Genomic DNA, 16,188 nt, shown 5'->3' with positions numbered 1-16,188 from the left:
GGGCCCTCTGTTAAATGTTCTTCCCTTTGCATCACTAAATCATCCAAATGTGAGTGGTTTGGAATAGATAGCTTTCAGGTTCCCTTCCATCTCTAAGTCTGTGATCCAAAGGAGAGATTCTGCATTTTTCAAAATGGAGAGGTCATGTTCAATTTAGAAAAACAGTAAGACTTCACTATTCCATGGAACCAACAGAATCTAATGGAAGGGCATGAAACTTGGAGTAACAGGTCTTAGTTCACCTTTCAACTCTCCTATTGCCTCTGTGGCCATGGGCTTCCTCCTTTGTCAAATGAATGGGTTAATCTCAATGACCTCTGTAGCCCTACCACCTTTGTCATAATAACTGACACTTACATAGCACTTCTGCCTTCATAAAACATTCTCTATTCATGCATTCACCACCATAGGACAATTCCTAAAAAGTTATCTCTAATTACTCATGGTTTCTAACTATTTCCAGTGACCCATTGCAGGAACCAGTCATTCTCGGATTCATTTTAGTCTGTGAAGATAAGCATTTGCAATTGATCATCACATCTTTTATAGAAAATGAAAAGAAGCCACTGAGTCGCAGTAGATAAACAATGATGGGTTCATAAGTGAGTGCCTCCAATATTAAAGCCTCTTAAATCCTCACAATAAAGGCAGTTCGGTAGCACAGTGGAGAGAAGGCCAGGCCTGTAATTAATGGCATTGAGTTCAAATCTGGCTTCAGATACTTCCTATCTGTGTGAACTTGGGCAAGTCACTTAACCCCCATTACCTAGCCCTTACCATTCTTCTGCCTTGGAATCAATACTTAGGATCAATTATAAGATAGAAGATAAGGGTTTAGAAAAAAATCTTGCACTGAGAGAACACAATAATAGCAATATTGGATGACAGTCATCTGTGAAATTGGCTACTCAAGGCAATGCAATGATCTGGAACAATCCTGAAGGACTTATGATGGAGAATCTATCTCCATCTACCTCCAAAGAAAGAACTTTTGGAGTCATCTTTGACATCAGTGCATTTATGATTTTGAGGTGGGGGGTTTGGTTATGTATGACTTTGCACTTTTAACAATGACCAATATGGAAGTGTGTTTTGCATGACGATTAAAAAATGGGGGGAGGGGGAATCTTTTTTTTTAACATTATTTTATTTGGTCATTTTCAAACATTATTCATTGGAAACGAAGATCATTTTCTTTTCTTCCCTCCCCCACCCCACCACCTCTCCCATAGCCCACGCGCAATTCCTCTGGGTATCACATGTGTTCTTGATTCAAACCCATTTCCATGTTGTTGGTATTTGCATTAGAGTGTTCATTTAGAGTCTCTCCTCAGTCATATCCCCTCCACCCCTGTAGTCAAGCAGTTGCTTTTCATAGGTGTTTTTACTCCCACAGTTTATCTTCTGCTTGTGGATAGTGTTTTTTAGATCCCTGCAGATTGTTCAGGGACATGGCATTGCCACTAATGGAGAAGTCCATTACCTTCGATTGTACCACAGTGTATCAGTCTCTGTGTACAAAGTCTTCCTGGATCTGCTCCTTTCGCTCTACATCACTTCCTGGAGGTTGTTCCAGGCTCCATGGAATTCCTCCACTTTATTATTCCTTTGAGCACAATAGTATTCCATCACCAATATATACCACAGTTTGTTCAGCCATTCCCCAATTGAAGGGCATCCCCTCATTTTCCAATTTTTGGCCACCACAAAGGGCGCAGCTATGAATATTCTTGTACAAGTCTTTTTCCTTATTATCTCTTTGGGGTACAAACCCAGCAGTGCTATGGCTGGATCAAAGGGCAGACAGTCTTTTATCGCCCTTTGGGCATAGTTCCAGATTGCCCTCCAGAATGGTTGGATCAATTCACAGTTCCACCAGCAATTAATTAATGTCCCTACTTTCCCACATGGGAGGGGGGAATCTTGCAGAATGTTCTAGGCAAATCCTGTAACAGCTTGACAATATGGAAACCCAGTAAGGTTGTTCCTATATCACTTATATCATATGTACTCTCCTTGCCCTGATATTATTAATAATGCAGATAATTATTTTCTCCTGCCACTGTTTGATATAGATAAAATAATGGGCAGGCAAGGGGGTCATGGCCTCTGCTGGAACCTGTACTGCTTTTTCTTTCACTACCGTGGGACTCCCTAGCTCCTGTTGACTGAACATTGGCCAAAAGCCTCGTTCTTCAAACCTGCTTACCTTCGAAATTGGTTCTTTATACCTTATATTACATGTGTTGGTGGCAAGATTTAGTGGGATTTAGTGCCAGGAGACTTTAGTTCATATCCTGCTCCGTCTACCTGTATGACCTAGGACAAGTCATTTCTCTCTACTGGACCTCATTTTCCTCACTATAACATGAGGAATTTGCATTAAATTGGATATTCTGACATTTTGTATGTCATGGACCCCTTGGCAGTGTGGGGAAGCCTCTACACACTCCTTCTCAGAATCATATTTTTAAATACATAGGATTACAAAAGAAAATAAGTTCTCTCTTTTAGCTTTCTTCCTAAGTATTCTCTATTCAGACCTGTTTCTCACAGCTTATGTCCTGTCTACCCTTTCCATTGTATAACTTTCTGTTAATACATTTCTAAATCTAAACAGGTAATCAACTATTAATGTCACATTTTCATTAGGCATTTATAAAAGTCACTCATTTATATAAGCTTTAAGGCATGTGAAGCACTTTTCCTGCAACAGCCTTGTGACAAAGCTTACTTTTGGGGAGAAGAGTTATTCATGGCCTGTTTCTGTTTTGTTATAAATTTTTTAAAACTTATCTGTGGAAAATGCTGGTTTGTTTTCACAATTAATTTACCCAAAGCTTATCTTTAATTTTAAAACCTTTTCAAATAATTTTATAAGCATAAATAATCATCTCCATACAAATATTCCTAGTATATATAATTATGAACCAAAGGAATTAGACTTCCTTAGCAAAGATTTATGACTGCTTTGGGGTCTTAGGAAGCTGGAGAAGAATGTTTTTGGATATGAAAGTGCAACAGTACAGCTGCAAATAGGATTTTATAAACTAGGAAGAATTATAGTCAAGGCTTATGCTTATTATCATTGAAATGAGATTAGCCATAATTGTCTAATGTTTTGGCACTGATAAAGGGAAATTTTATTAATTAGAAAAGCATTTGAAAATTCAGGGAGTCTGCAGAAAGTTTTAGTATACGGAAAATTGCTATCTGTTGTGTAGTGAACCAACCTAAACCAAGAAGCCTAGGTTCTAGATCTAGCTCTATCAACTTAGACCAGGCACTGAAACTTCACTTCTTTGAAAAGCTTGATTGATTTGAAGTTGGATATGGTTACCTACTAGTTCTCTGATATCTCTGAGAGTCTGTAGTTCTAAGTGAAAACCAACAAATGCTTCTTAGGGCAAGTCATTTTACTGCCATTCTCTTCTGAGAGGAGTTGAACTGAAGTCAGAGGGCCTATCTTGAAGATGTACTTTTGAGGGTCCCAGGAAACTAAACTGGATTCAACTCATGTATTTTATACTTGAACAGTCTAATGCCATATATTGCTCTTTTTTCTCCCCAGCTTATCAAATACGGAGTTATTAGCACTGATACTCTAATTAAGGATCTGCTTACTTGGGATACCTTATATGTTGCTGGACGCCTGCAAAAGCCGGTGAGTGACTATGCTTCTTTTTTCTGAAAATGTCAGTGGTTTTAAAACTTAGAAAAGAGTTCCAGGGATCCAGGTGGTCCCTCTAACTTTGTTCTTCACATTTTCTGGACTCAGCTCTCTGTTTATGTGTTGGAAAAGGTGGGATCTTAAATAATCAATTCAACAACCAATTCACAGAACATTTATTAATCACCTACTATATGTCAGGCATTATGCTCACTTCTGCCTTAGAACTCCTCATCCAGAATTGATTTGCCTGAGAACCTGTTGTATTGCCCCCCCCCAGTCCCAGGATCATTTTGGTTTTGTCTTAATAGCCTTAGTGCCTAGTACCAGCCAGGACATAATAGGCATTTATTAACTACTTGTTGGATTGGATTAGATTAGATGTCGAAGGCAGGGGTAGGAATTGTTATGACATTTAAACGAAGAAATATGATACAAGCTGTAGAGTATGTTAAAGGTAAAGAAGAAAACAGAGTTTGTGAAAATGTGAGGGGCATTGTGTATTCAAAATGGGAAGTGGGCTGCCTGAGAAAGTTTGTTAGAGTGTTGCTGTATTCCCAAGTCTGCCCAATATAATCCCTGGAAATGTCAAACCTGTGACTCCAGGAAATCAGCAGATTTGCCACAATAGCTTAGTATTTGTGTCAATGAAACTTTCTCTCCTTTAGGTTCAATTACTTGTAAAGCATGGAGAGGATGAGATTAAAAAAACAAACAAACCATTAACAGAAAGGAGGCCACACACTGGAAGTGAGCATCAAGGATTCCCTCCCCACTTGGTGGAGGAGAAAGAAGAGATATTTCAACCAGCCTTACAACTGCCATTGGGACCAGTGTCACTTGGCCTCACTAACCTCTCCTTTGGGAGGCTCCCAGTGTGTGTTGTGTGGGATTGCAGGTCAGCTATAGGGGACTAGGGTTTTTCCCCCTCCATCTCCCTTTGTGATACAGGGCCTCCAGAGAGGCAATCAGAAGCTCATTGGGAGTCTCTGATGTTCTCCTGGGTATCTTCTATGATCCATATTCTGATCTATGCCAGTCTCCAGTCAGAACTCAGGATCTGACCAAGAGGAGATCTGAGCATTGGCAGCATACTGAAGCTACATATTGGACTCCATGGCTCAGGTCAGTTTTATTTACTTTGGAAGATTGACCACCAGTAGACATCTTCATTTTAGAAGGTCTTTGACACGTACAATAAAAATGTAAACCCAAATAAGTAGGAACAGTTAACTAGCATTAATAAAGTAAGTATTCCTTAGTCAATAGAATTGAACTCATCTCTTTACAGAGAAGAAAATGAGAGTAAGCAATCCCCAGGAGTTAAATGAATGGGCTGTGAGTCTCTGAACAGGCTTGACCTACCCCTAGGTGGCAGCAGATGGGGCTTGAACCTGTTGGTGACCTCCATCAGCAAATGATTCAGCCTATGTAGATGGAACCAAGACCTGCCAGGAGCTGCAAGCAATGATAAAAGGACTTGAGAATAGGCTTGCCTGCACTTTGTCTTTGTCTTTGAGAAGGAGATGAATTCGGCTTTTCTGGCTAAAGTGACTTTGCTGTCTCCAAGAGATTCTTGACTTAGAGCTTGTTGAATAGATAGTACTTGGTACCTTTGGCAATATAAAAGATGAAAAGGTGTGTGAAGGGGCAACTGGTTGAACAGAATGGAGTCTTTTGGAAAAGCAAGGTTTGAGTTGGGCTTTGTTGTTTAATTTACATTTTCATCTTTAACTCCAATTTCAGAAACAGTTTGTTTTTGCTTTTGCTTGATCTTCCTTTGACAAGGGTTCCTTACAGTAACCTAGAATTTCTCTGCTTCCTGTCCTTTTTGTCAAGAAAAAGAAAGTTCTTAATGTTCAAAAGAATGTGATAAATCTTTCTGTAAATCAATCCTATTACTAATGTGAAGAATCATTGCCTAATTTGTTAATTTTATAAGTTCAAAGGTCGGGGGTGGGGTCCTCTAATGGAAAGTGTTTTTTTTTTCCTCCCAATCACTTTTTTTGGACATATTACTTATGCTGAAATCAGTCATGATAAAAAGGGTTTTACTCACTTATTTACTCACTTGGATTTTTTCATAGAATCAGAATTTTTGAGCTCTAAGAGACTTTAGAGATCAGCTAGTCAAATTTTCATTCTAATATCCAGAGAAATAAAGGGACATTCCTATGTAAGACTCCAGCCCACTTAAATTCATTCATTCAACAGTGAATACATCTAATGAGTTATATTTTCCTTTTCTGATTTTCATTATTTGGATAGAAAAATATCAGTTACAAGTGCAAAAAGCATTGTACCCCAAGAGCAATAAAAGGTGGGGAGTAAAGAGGCCAAGGTTTCCAGTCCCAGTTCTTCCACCACCCAACAATGTGACCTTGACCTCTCTTCCTCAGACTTGTTATCTAAGAAATGAGAAAATTCTGCAGATGGTCTCTGTTAACCTTCTGGTTCTAAAATTCTCCGTTGGTAAAGCTTTTGTCCTTTTGGACACATTTAGAATCTTGAGCAGATTGCTCATAGTCTAAATGGAAAATTCCTGAGCAATCTCGTTATTTGCTTAGTGTTATTAAGTTTGAACACTTATCAGGGCTCAGATCAGTAGTGGTCTTGGTGGCTGTAGTATTATTCTTTGAGTTCAGCTCTTCATGTAACTTAGTTGAAGAAGAAGACACGTATGGATTTTCCTTTTTTCTGTGTTTCAGCATGCATACACAACTCTTTAATTGACTCTTTTTGTAATAGCTGTCCCATCCTCTAAAAGATTTTTATTATGGCACTAGGACTAACATTGCCCAGGCAGTTCAGGTCAGGCCATCTAGTGAGATACAAACAGCTATTCACAAATATGAGAACTCGGGTTTTTCCCAGGCTTCCTGGGCAGCACCTCAAGGGGTCACTGGCTTTCCACTCTGAACACCACACAACAGTGTTAGTAAGCCAAGTTCCCATTTCACCTAACTTTGAAAAACTGGATCAACATGATGGTAGAGGCGTCTAAATTTGGCTTTTTACATACAGATACTTTATTTTAGCCTTAAAAAAAGTTTTGTTTTTTTTTTACTCTAAATTCAAAAAGAAAGAAAAACGTGGCTAACAAACTGTTTTTTTGTTGAACATGAAAAAAAAAACCTCAAAAGTACTGCTTTATTTTGTTTATCTGATTTTAATTAAGTTACTAAATATCTCAATGTCATTGAGTTTATGGAGGAACCATGCAAAAAAGAAACAAAGAAGTAAGTTAGTATGGTGTAGTGGGACATTAATAGGATTACAAATCAAGAGTAACTAGTACCATTCTATTACTGTGTAACTTGGGGCAAGTCTCCCCATCACTTTATGGGTAAGTAGACTCATCTGAAAAATAAAGGGTTTAGAACTAACCTTCAACATCATTTCCAACTCTTAACTTTGTGAACCTGGACCTGATTTGAAAACAAAGGGTTGTCTTCTGATTTTTCCAACTGATTCTTTTGTCTGTAGGCAACTCACACTTTTAGTCTGTGACTTAGTTTTGCCATTTGGTAAATGATTGCTTTTAAATCCTTGTAATTGCATAAGCATCTATTAAGATTATCTCATTGTGGCCTAGAGGTGACAAATTTTTTGCCAGGAAAAGACAAGTTCTGGCAGGCCTCGCCAAGCTTGGAAAGCTTTAAATATGAGCCTCACAGTAGACTATATGTCTTGTGTCAGAGCCTCAATCTAGTTAAATCTCAGAGAAGTTTGTCATTAAAAAGTCATCCCCCAGACTGAGTTTAAATTTTTTCAGCCACACTAACTACTGACATTAGGAGGAGTTGTGGTTTGAATCAGTGAAGGGAGCACCTATTTAAGTGAAATCACCCAATGTTTGAAATGAAAAACAAAAGGAATGGTAATATAAGAAACAGTGACAGTAGCATTCTTGTTATATAACACTTGAAGATTTATAAAGCATTTTATAAAACTATCCTCACAACAACTTTAGGAGGTAGGTGCTGTTATTAACTTCATTTTACAAATGTGGAAATAGAGGCAGAGATTGTTACTTGCCCAGGGTCACACAGTTGTCTGAGGCGTAATCAGAACTCAAGACTTTTGACTCCAGGGCTAATACTTTATCCACTGTGCCACCTAGTAGTGATTTATAATTGGCAAATTTTTTTTTCTTTTAAAAAAATTCTAAATATTTCTACACTAAACTCTTGTCAGTGACTTCTACCCTTCTGTGACAAATTCACATAAAAGTGTAGTTGTCCCCTCTTCCTCCTTGTTTATTTGAACTTTTATGCCCATTTTACTTGAGATTATAAATCCTACCCTCCCTACCCCACCTTTCATTCCTTGGCTGGAATATTCCCTTTATCCTTTGAAGGCTTTTTGTCCAGTTTCACTTCCTCTTTGACCCTTGTTAACATTAGTAGGGTTCCAAGTTGAAGTTGTCGTTTCTCCCTCATTAAAATACAAACACTTTATCCTTGTGTAGTCCCTGCTAACTGCTTAAACTTTTTTTTTACTTTTTCTGAACTCTTTTTGTTTGCATTTCCAAGTTTCTGCTCAGCTCTGTTCTTTTCATAAGCAGTGTTTACAAGTGTTCTATTTTATTAAAGGCCTAAATTCTCCTGTAGAATTATTTTCAGTTTTGCCAAGTACATTACTCTTGGTGTAAATCTATCTTTTTCATTGTGGAATATCTGATTCCAAGTTCACCATTGTTTTTTTAGTGGTAGCTGCCAGATCTGCCTGATTCTGACTGTGGCTCCTGATTACTTTAACTCATTCTAGCTGTTTGTAAAATTTTATATTTGGCCTGGAAGTTCTGAACTTTGGCTATAACTTCCTGGGAGTTTTTATTTTGAGGTTTCTTTCAGATGGTTCTTTCTCTTTTCACTTTCTCTCCATTTCTGAGAGATCCTGGGCAGTTTTATTATTTCTTGAAATAAGTCTAAATTATTTTTTTCTTTTCATCATGGCTTTCAGGTAGTTTGATGATTCCTAAATTTTCTCTTTTAATTTATTTTCTAGATCATTTTTTTTAATATGAGATACCTTCTGTTTTCTTCTAATTCTTCATTAGAAAATTAAAATTATTGTTTTGATTAGCATTATGATCTTTTCTAATGATAGGTTTGAGTTCAGATTGGTCTTGTGTGGGGGAGTTTCACACCTAATCACAATTTTAGTCATCTTGGTCTTTTTCATTATAGAGATGTCAAGATCAAGGAAAGATAAACACATTTATTAAGTACCTACTATATGTCTGATACTGTGCTAAACATTGGGGATACAAAAAGAGGCATAAGACTCCCTGGCCTCATGAAGTTCATTTTAACGGGGGTAGAGGGGACAGGGGCTTGGGGAATGGCAACATTCAAACAAATATATACAAAGCAAGGTGTATATAGGATAAATAGGAAATAGTTAACAGAGAAAGAACACTGGAATTCAGCGAGATTGGAGAAGGCTTCCTGTAGGAAATGGGATTTTAGTTGGGACTTAATGGAAGCTAGGGAGATCAGTAGTTGTTCAGGAGAGGGAAAGCATTCCAGGCATAGGAATCAGCCAGAGAAAATGCCTGGAGCCAAGAAGTAGAATGTCATTTGTGGAAAAGCCAGGAGGCCAGTGTTACTGAATTGAAGAGTACATGTTGGAGATGCTAGAGTGGTTTGCCATTTCCTTCTGTGATTCATTTTACAAATGAGGAAACTGAGGCAAACAGGGTTAAGCTACTTGCCCAGAATCCAAGTGTCTGAGGCCACATTTGAACTCAGGCCTTGCTGATTCCAGGCTCAACACTGTCCACTGAGCCACCTAGCTACCTTACTCAAACCATTGATGAATTAGGGAAATGTCTGTCTCCAAGCATGTGGCAGAATGGATAGATATGAACAATTTCAATATCCTTGGAAGGAAGCAGAAGCAGGGACTGTGGAACACTTAAGAGTTTGGTCAGATATCAAAGGTGTTCTAGTCATGTACTACACCTCAGGCCTTTGTGAGTCATCCTGACTTTTATCCTGCCATGGGATTTTGAGGACTCTGGAAGAGAGAATGAGACTGACAACTTTGTGCAGCTCTGCCTCACTTAAGTCCAATTCACCTGCAAGTCAAGATATCCCCTGGTAACGTTATTGGTCCTCTGAAAACAAAGGACAGACAATGACAACATGTTGGTAAATAAGGTGTAAGAAAACTGGAAAGGTAGGCAAGGGCATTTTTGTATTTGCACCTAGAAGCAATAGGCAGTCACTTTGGGATTTCACTCTTACACTGGTTGATGTAGGAATACAGCCAGGGAAAGAGGGCAGGGCAGGAGGGACTGGGTTCAGAAGAAAAAAGAAACAAGTTTCTGGGTTCTAAAGAAAGAATCAGAAGGGAGGACGGGGGAGAGAAGAGGAGAGACTCAGACCTGAGTCTGTGGCCCTTCTGCCCTTCTCTGTCCTCAGGTGAGATTTGTGTCCTTCAGTGAGAACAGTTTGCTCCGGGCTGCACTCGATCGGAACCTGAAAAGTGCTGTCACTGCAGCTTTTCTCATGCTCCCAGAAAGCTGCTCAGAAGAAGACCTTTTTGTGCAGATCGCTGGACTCTCCTATTCTGGTTAGTAAATGTTTGCCATTAAGAAGCTATACAAGACTCAGCTACACTCTTACAGCCAACTCTTTGGGAACCTCCCTAGCCCTAGACTGAAGCAGCCTCTGAGGTCTCGGACAACTTACCTGAACACAGCAATGCTTGGGGCCTCAAGACCCTTCTCCTCTCTTTCCAGTGTACTTTCCATTATATTCCCTTGGTTCTTCTGGTTTTCTTACTATCTCTCACATATATCCTGCCTTCATGCCTTTGTCCTTGCTTTGGAGACCACTCAGATGACATGGTAGACAAAGCACTGGGCCTTAGAGTCAGGAATCCAAGTTTAAATCCAACCTCAGACATTTACTAGCTGTGTGACCTGAACCATTGCTTCAGTTTCCTCAACTATAAAATGAGGATGATAATAGTAGCACCTATATCCTAGGGTTGTTGTGAGGATCAAAAATGAAATAATATCTGTAAAGTGCCTAACACAGTGCCTAGCACATAATAGGTACTATATACATAATATTCCCTGCTCTTCCCCCCTCTGATTTCAGAATGATATAGTTGAGAGATCATTAGATTTGGAGTCAGAAGACCTGGGTTTAATAGATATATACAAAGTAACATCAGGAGAGTGATCAGGAACAGCCTTATTTAGGAAGTGGTAACAGAGCTTGACTTTGAAAGAAGTTAGGGATTCTATAAGACATTTGGAAAGGGAGGAAATTCTGGGTGTAGGAGGTAAAGTTTTATGTACAGGCTTGTTTAATGGGAAAGAAGGTACACAAAAGGAGCAATACTAAATAAGACTAGAAAAACGGTTGGGATCTAGATTCTGGAGAGCCTTAAATGTCAGGTTCAAGATTTATATTTTAACCCAAGGGCTCCAGGGATCCATTAAAGATTTTTGAAGGGACAAGGGCTGGAGGTACTTCCTTTTCTGAGCCTAGATCATCTTTTTAAATGTGGGGTTTGGACCCTGGATGGCACATGAAACGCTTCCTTACCTCCAAATCTTAGGGACCTCTATTCCTATAACCTTTTCCCCTTCCTTCTCCTTATCTATATATTCTTTAATGATCTTAAATGAGACCTTCCAGATATCCTTAGGTATATCCCATTTATTTTAATTTCTCCTTAAGTACATATAATGGGAAACCACCACCACCACAGTTCAGCGCCTAATTATACTAACTCATCTATAATTAGAGATGTTGCTCCCTGTTAATTTTATGTTAGAAAATATTTCCTCATCAATTAAACGAAGTGATTAAATTTAATGATGTTCAAGGTCTCTTTCAACTCTTGAACACCACAGTGTCCTATGTAATCTCCCACCAGATTAGAAGCTCTTTGAGGGCAGATACTCTGGTTGTTTATCTTCCTTTAATGTGCCCAACTATAAGAGCTAGCTTGAGGTCTGAACATAGAATTGATACATCCTAATTGGCTTTTTGCTGCTAGGACCAGTATCTACCTCTCAAGAGTTTTTCTCTTCCCAGAAGAAAAAAACATGAGGGGGCAGCTGGGTGGCTCAGTGGATTGAGAGCCAGGCCTAGAGATGGGAAGTCCTAGGTTCAAATGTGGCCTCAGACACTTCCCAGCTGTGTGACCCTGGGCAAGTCACTTGACCCCCATTGCCTGGCCCTTACCACTCTTCTGCCTTGGAGTCAATACACAGTATTGACTACAAGACGGAAAGTAAGGAAGAAAAAACATGTGATTGATATCATGGTTCAAAGGGGATATGATTGGATATGTTGACTTTAAATGATCACTCTAATGCAAATATCAATCATACAGAAATAGGTTCTGATCAATGATATATATAAAACCCAGTGGAATTGCTCGTCGGCTCTGGGAGGGGGAAGTGAGGAGGGAAGACAAAGAACATGAATCATGTAACCGTGGGGAAATATCCGAAATTAATTAAATTAATTAATTAAATAATTTTGAATAAGTTTTTCCCTTATGACTAGGTGACTTTCGGATGCTGATGGGAGAGGAGAAAAAAAAGGTGGTAAACATTGTGAAGCCCAACATACCTCACTTTCGTGAACTATATTGTTCCATACTACGTAAAGACCCCCAAGTAGTGTACAAAGAAAATCAAGGCCGACTTGAGGTAATGTATGTATATTCTTGTGTTTCAGTACTTCAGTATTGACATCTTTATTGTTCTGGATGTTCCTTCCACCCATGCAGATCACAGCCTCTCCCTGATATGTTAGATGGCCGTTAGGATTTACTGGGGCCCAAAAATGTATCGCCTTTACCCGACCTGTTGATGAGCCTTTTCAGCACGGTAGGACTTGGCAGAGTTTGAGAAGGCAAGCAGTATGATATCCATAATACATGTAAATCATGCAAAACATATTATTGTATTAGCCATATTGAAAAGACAAAGGCAGGAAACAATAGGTAAAAAAAGTATATACTTCAGGCTACATTCAGAGTTTATCAGTTCTCTCTCTGGAGGTGGAAAAAATTTTTCATCATGTGATAGCATACTCAAAATGGATCTGTGACCTCATTGGTATGGATAATCCTTGCCCTGGTGTATATTGTAGTAGAATAATTAAATGTATTTTTTAGAAACATTTTTTTTAGCTAGAGAACTCCGTGTCATTAGAGGTGTTCAAAAGATTTATGGCCATCCATCAGGAATACTATAAAAAAGAATTCCTCCATTGTATTTTGAAATTGGATTAGACCAGTATTTCTCAGACCTTTCTTGGATAAATGAAAGACTTCTTTAAAGGCAGTAGTAATGTAATGACAAATGAGCATATACAAGTCTACCTGCTCTACTTTCCATGTCCATGTAGACGGTGTAGGGAATGCTTGGAAATTACACACAGCTAAAAAGTTGGTTTCTGTTAGCTGAAAATCAGCTTTTAAATATGTCCATTAACAAATGACTCAGTTATTTGATGATTCAACTTTCTCAACAAATTAAGCAGTATCCACTTATATTCACAGATGTTATTGTGACAGTACAATTCATGGATAATGCAGTAAAACTTAGGACTTTAAATAGGATAGCCAGAGAACTAGTAAACAAGCCTATGGCAGTGAAATTATTAACCACAAATAGTAACTTTAAAGTGCCATAGAAATGCTAGCTATTATTATATCTATCTTGGGTTTGCTATTATGACCAGGATGTGAAGTGTGTTACACCACCAAATTTTTTTTAAATACCTTCATGTTTCTAGGTTACAAAAGCATTTACAGACAAAACTCTGAATTCTTGAAGGCAAAATGTAATGATCCTGAAACATTATTGGTAGATGACCTGTAATACACTGTCTTCTTCAAAAGAAAAGTGATATTAGTTACTTTCTATCAATTATTTATGTTATAAGATGAAAAGATGTGACTAGGTTGCTATATATACTGGTAGAAGGAATACTACTCATGCCAATGAGATCACAGATGTACCAAAGAGGAAGATTCTGAATGAAAATCAATATATTAGGTCCAAGTAAAGGGCAAACCCTCAGACTCCATGAGCCAACTATCTTGGTTCATGAAATATCTCTACTCTCTCTCACTGAGTAAAACTGATCTCAAATTAATGTTATTGAAGACATTGAGGATAAAGCACATGTGAGCTCTGGAGATCAGGAGGTCTGGACACTAATCCCAGCTTTTCTCTTAACTTGTCATGTGACCTTGTACAAATAATTTAATCTTTCTGGATCCTATTAGCCTTCTCATCAAATGAGGCTTCTGACCAACTGACCAGAGAACCTCTGCTAACCCTAATCTTCAGTAGTTCAATGGTGCTTTTATAATAAGTTTTATTTAACTATCTTTCTGCTAAAAAAGTCCCGTCTCAGGGGCAGCTGGGTAGCTCAGTGGATGGAGAACCAGGCCTAGAGATGGGAGGTCCTGGGTTCATATCTGGCCTCAGACACTTCCCAGCTGTGTGACCCTGGGCAAGTCACTTGACCCCCATTGCCTAGCCCTTACCACTCTTCTGCCTTGGAACCACTACACAGTATTGATTCCAAGAGAGAAGGTAAGGGTTAAAAAAAAAAAAGTCCTGTCTCATAATGTGTAGGTGACTCTGGGTTCTTGGAGAATGTCCACTGAGCACAGGGCCCTGGCAAGAATACCAAACCAGAAAGGCTTCAGATATAGGCCTGATGATAGACTGTATATCTCTTGTCCTAGGACCAGCCTAGTTTAGCTCAAAGAGGCTCATCACCTGGAGGGCTGTAGGGTGATGACTTTTTTGGCCACAGCTTCCCATGAAGACCATCTACTAAGGTATGGATGGAGATATCCACCCCCATGAAATCCCAGGTCCCTGAAGTATTGTAGCATTTAGTAGTCATGATGTTGGTTCTATACGGATTCTTTTCAGGAGTACTTTCATTTCACTTAGGTCAATGATGGGAATGTGTGTTTATGTATACTGATAGACACGGAGTGTTTGAACCAGAAGGAACCTTAAAGATCATATAGTCCAAGCCCTTCAGCTAGCAAAACCACAGCCCACAGTAAGAAATTACCTTACCAAGTAGTACCAAAACTTAACCAGCTTACTCCCCTCAAACTTGTTTGCTAGATTATTCTCTACTGAGGAAATGCACAGTGAGATAAAATGAAGAATTTTTCAGTGCTTAGATTTCTTCATTTGAATGGTTCCTATTTAAACTCATCTAAGCAAGATTTAATAAAAATATTTTAAAGATAGCTAATTTGAGATGATTTTAATCTGGATTGATATTCTCAAATTATAAATTTAGCATTTTCTGTATTGAAGAATCATTAAACCACATGTGGAATAAGTCTCTAAATAAGATCCTAAAATTTGAATTATTCATATTTTAATTTTCAAACTATAAAGTATTATGAATATCAACAGAGTAATCATAACAATACATGTGTTCTATTACCCCTTAAAAAATCCTTCTATGTACTCATAAATTTCCATTGCTTTTATGGTGTTTATAAAAGTTATTTACTTGTAGTTAAATTGTATATGGTGATGTTCTGCTGAATTTTCTATACATTCTTTTTTTATAGGTTTTCCCATAGCTCTTTGTAGTCTTCCTATTTGCTCCTTTTTTTTGCATCACAGTAGTACTCCACTCGATTACTATATCATAATTTATTTAACTATTCCACAGTCATTAGATATATGGGTTGTTTCTAGTTTTTTCTAGGCCTGTCAATTTTTCTTGATACTACAAAATGTCATTGGTATACACGGGCTGCCCAGAAGTTGTCCTTCATTTTATTGTATGATGACTAACTTGTCTTTTTGGTCAAACATTTCTCTGATGATCTCTGTTACTCTGGTTTAATCAGTTAAATAAAAATTTCAGGAAAAATAATTTTTAAAATTATAACTATTGAACTCATTCTTCAAATCATGTTTCTCTTCAAACATCTCATTGTGGTTATTCATTCAACAAATATTAAACACCTCCTAATTATATGACAAAGTTATTCTTAGTGCTGTGGTGTTCTGATAACAAGTTATTGTCCCTCTGTGCAAGGAATTTCTAGTCTTTACAACAGCCTGACAATATAGTAAGTTTGTGAAAACTGGAAGCAAAGTTTAGATTATGTTCCATTTATACTAGGATTTCTGGCACTGGGTACCTTCATTGAACATGTAGGTTGGAACCCCATGGCACACTTATGGAAGGACCTGGGTAGAATGGGCAGGCCTGAAGTTGCAATCTCCATTGATGATATCAGAGATTTTTATCTGAGTGCTAATTTATCAGAGGATTTTGGTATACATCATACCTCTTCTTTTGGTACCTTTGTGACCTTGGACAGGGCTTCAGATTATACTTGGAATCTCTGAGGCTTCTTTGCCTCTTAATCTGTGGTCATTTGTAAGAGATTATTAATGTATATTTTCTAACCACACCAGAACTCAGGGAATCTTTCTGCTAACTCATTTGCATTTTGGGCAAGGGCATTCATTG

At 38.2% G+C, this 16,188-nt stretch overlaps 1 protein-coding gene across 2 annotated transcripts in view; it reads left to right on the top strand.

Annotated features, from left to right (window-relative positions):
* TAMM41 (TAM41 mitochondrial translocator assembly and maintenance homolog) overlaps positions 1-16,188 on the top strand; it is a 38,459-nt gene that overhangs the window by 4,909 nt on the left and 17,362 nt on the right. Inside the window, exons 3-6 of one of the 2 annotated variants that reach the window (XM_056804669.1) lie at positions 3,572-3,664; positions 10,102-10,252; positions 12,211-12,356; positions 14,414-14,509. In XM_056804669.1, the coding sequence (XP_056660647.1) occupies positions 3,572-3,664; positions 10,102-10,252; positions 12,211-12,356; positions 14,414-14,461 (438 nt within the window). In that variant the 3' untranslated portion in view covers positions 14,462-14,509. The remainder of the gene's footprint in view (positions 1-3,571; positions 3,665-10,101; positions 10,253-12,210; positions 12,357-14,413; positions 14,510-16,188) is intronic. The other variant, XM_007500242.3, reaches the window with a different exon arrangement.

Source organism: Monodelphis domestica, chromosome 7 (assembly GCF_027887165.1).
Source record: "Monodelphis domestica isolate mMonDom1 chromosome 7, mMonDom1.pri, whole genome shotgun sequence".
Taxonomy (NCBI): domain Eukaryota; kingdom Metazoa; phylum Chordata; class Mammalia; order Didelphimorphia; family Didelphidae; genus Monodelphis; species Monodelphis domestica.
The sequence above is the reverse complement of the archived record's forward strand: the minus strand, read 5'-3'. Positions and strand labels throughout refer to the sequence as shown.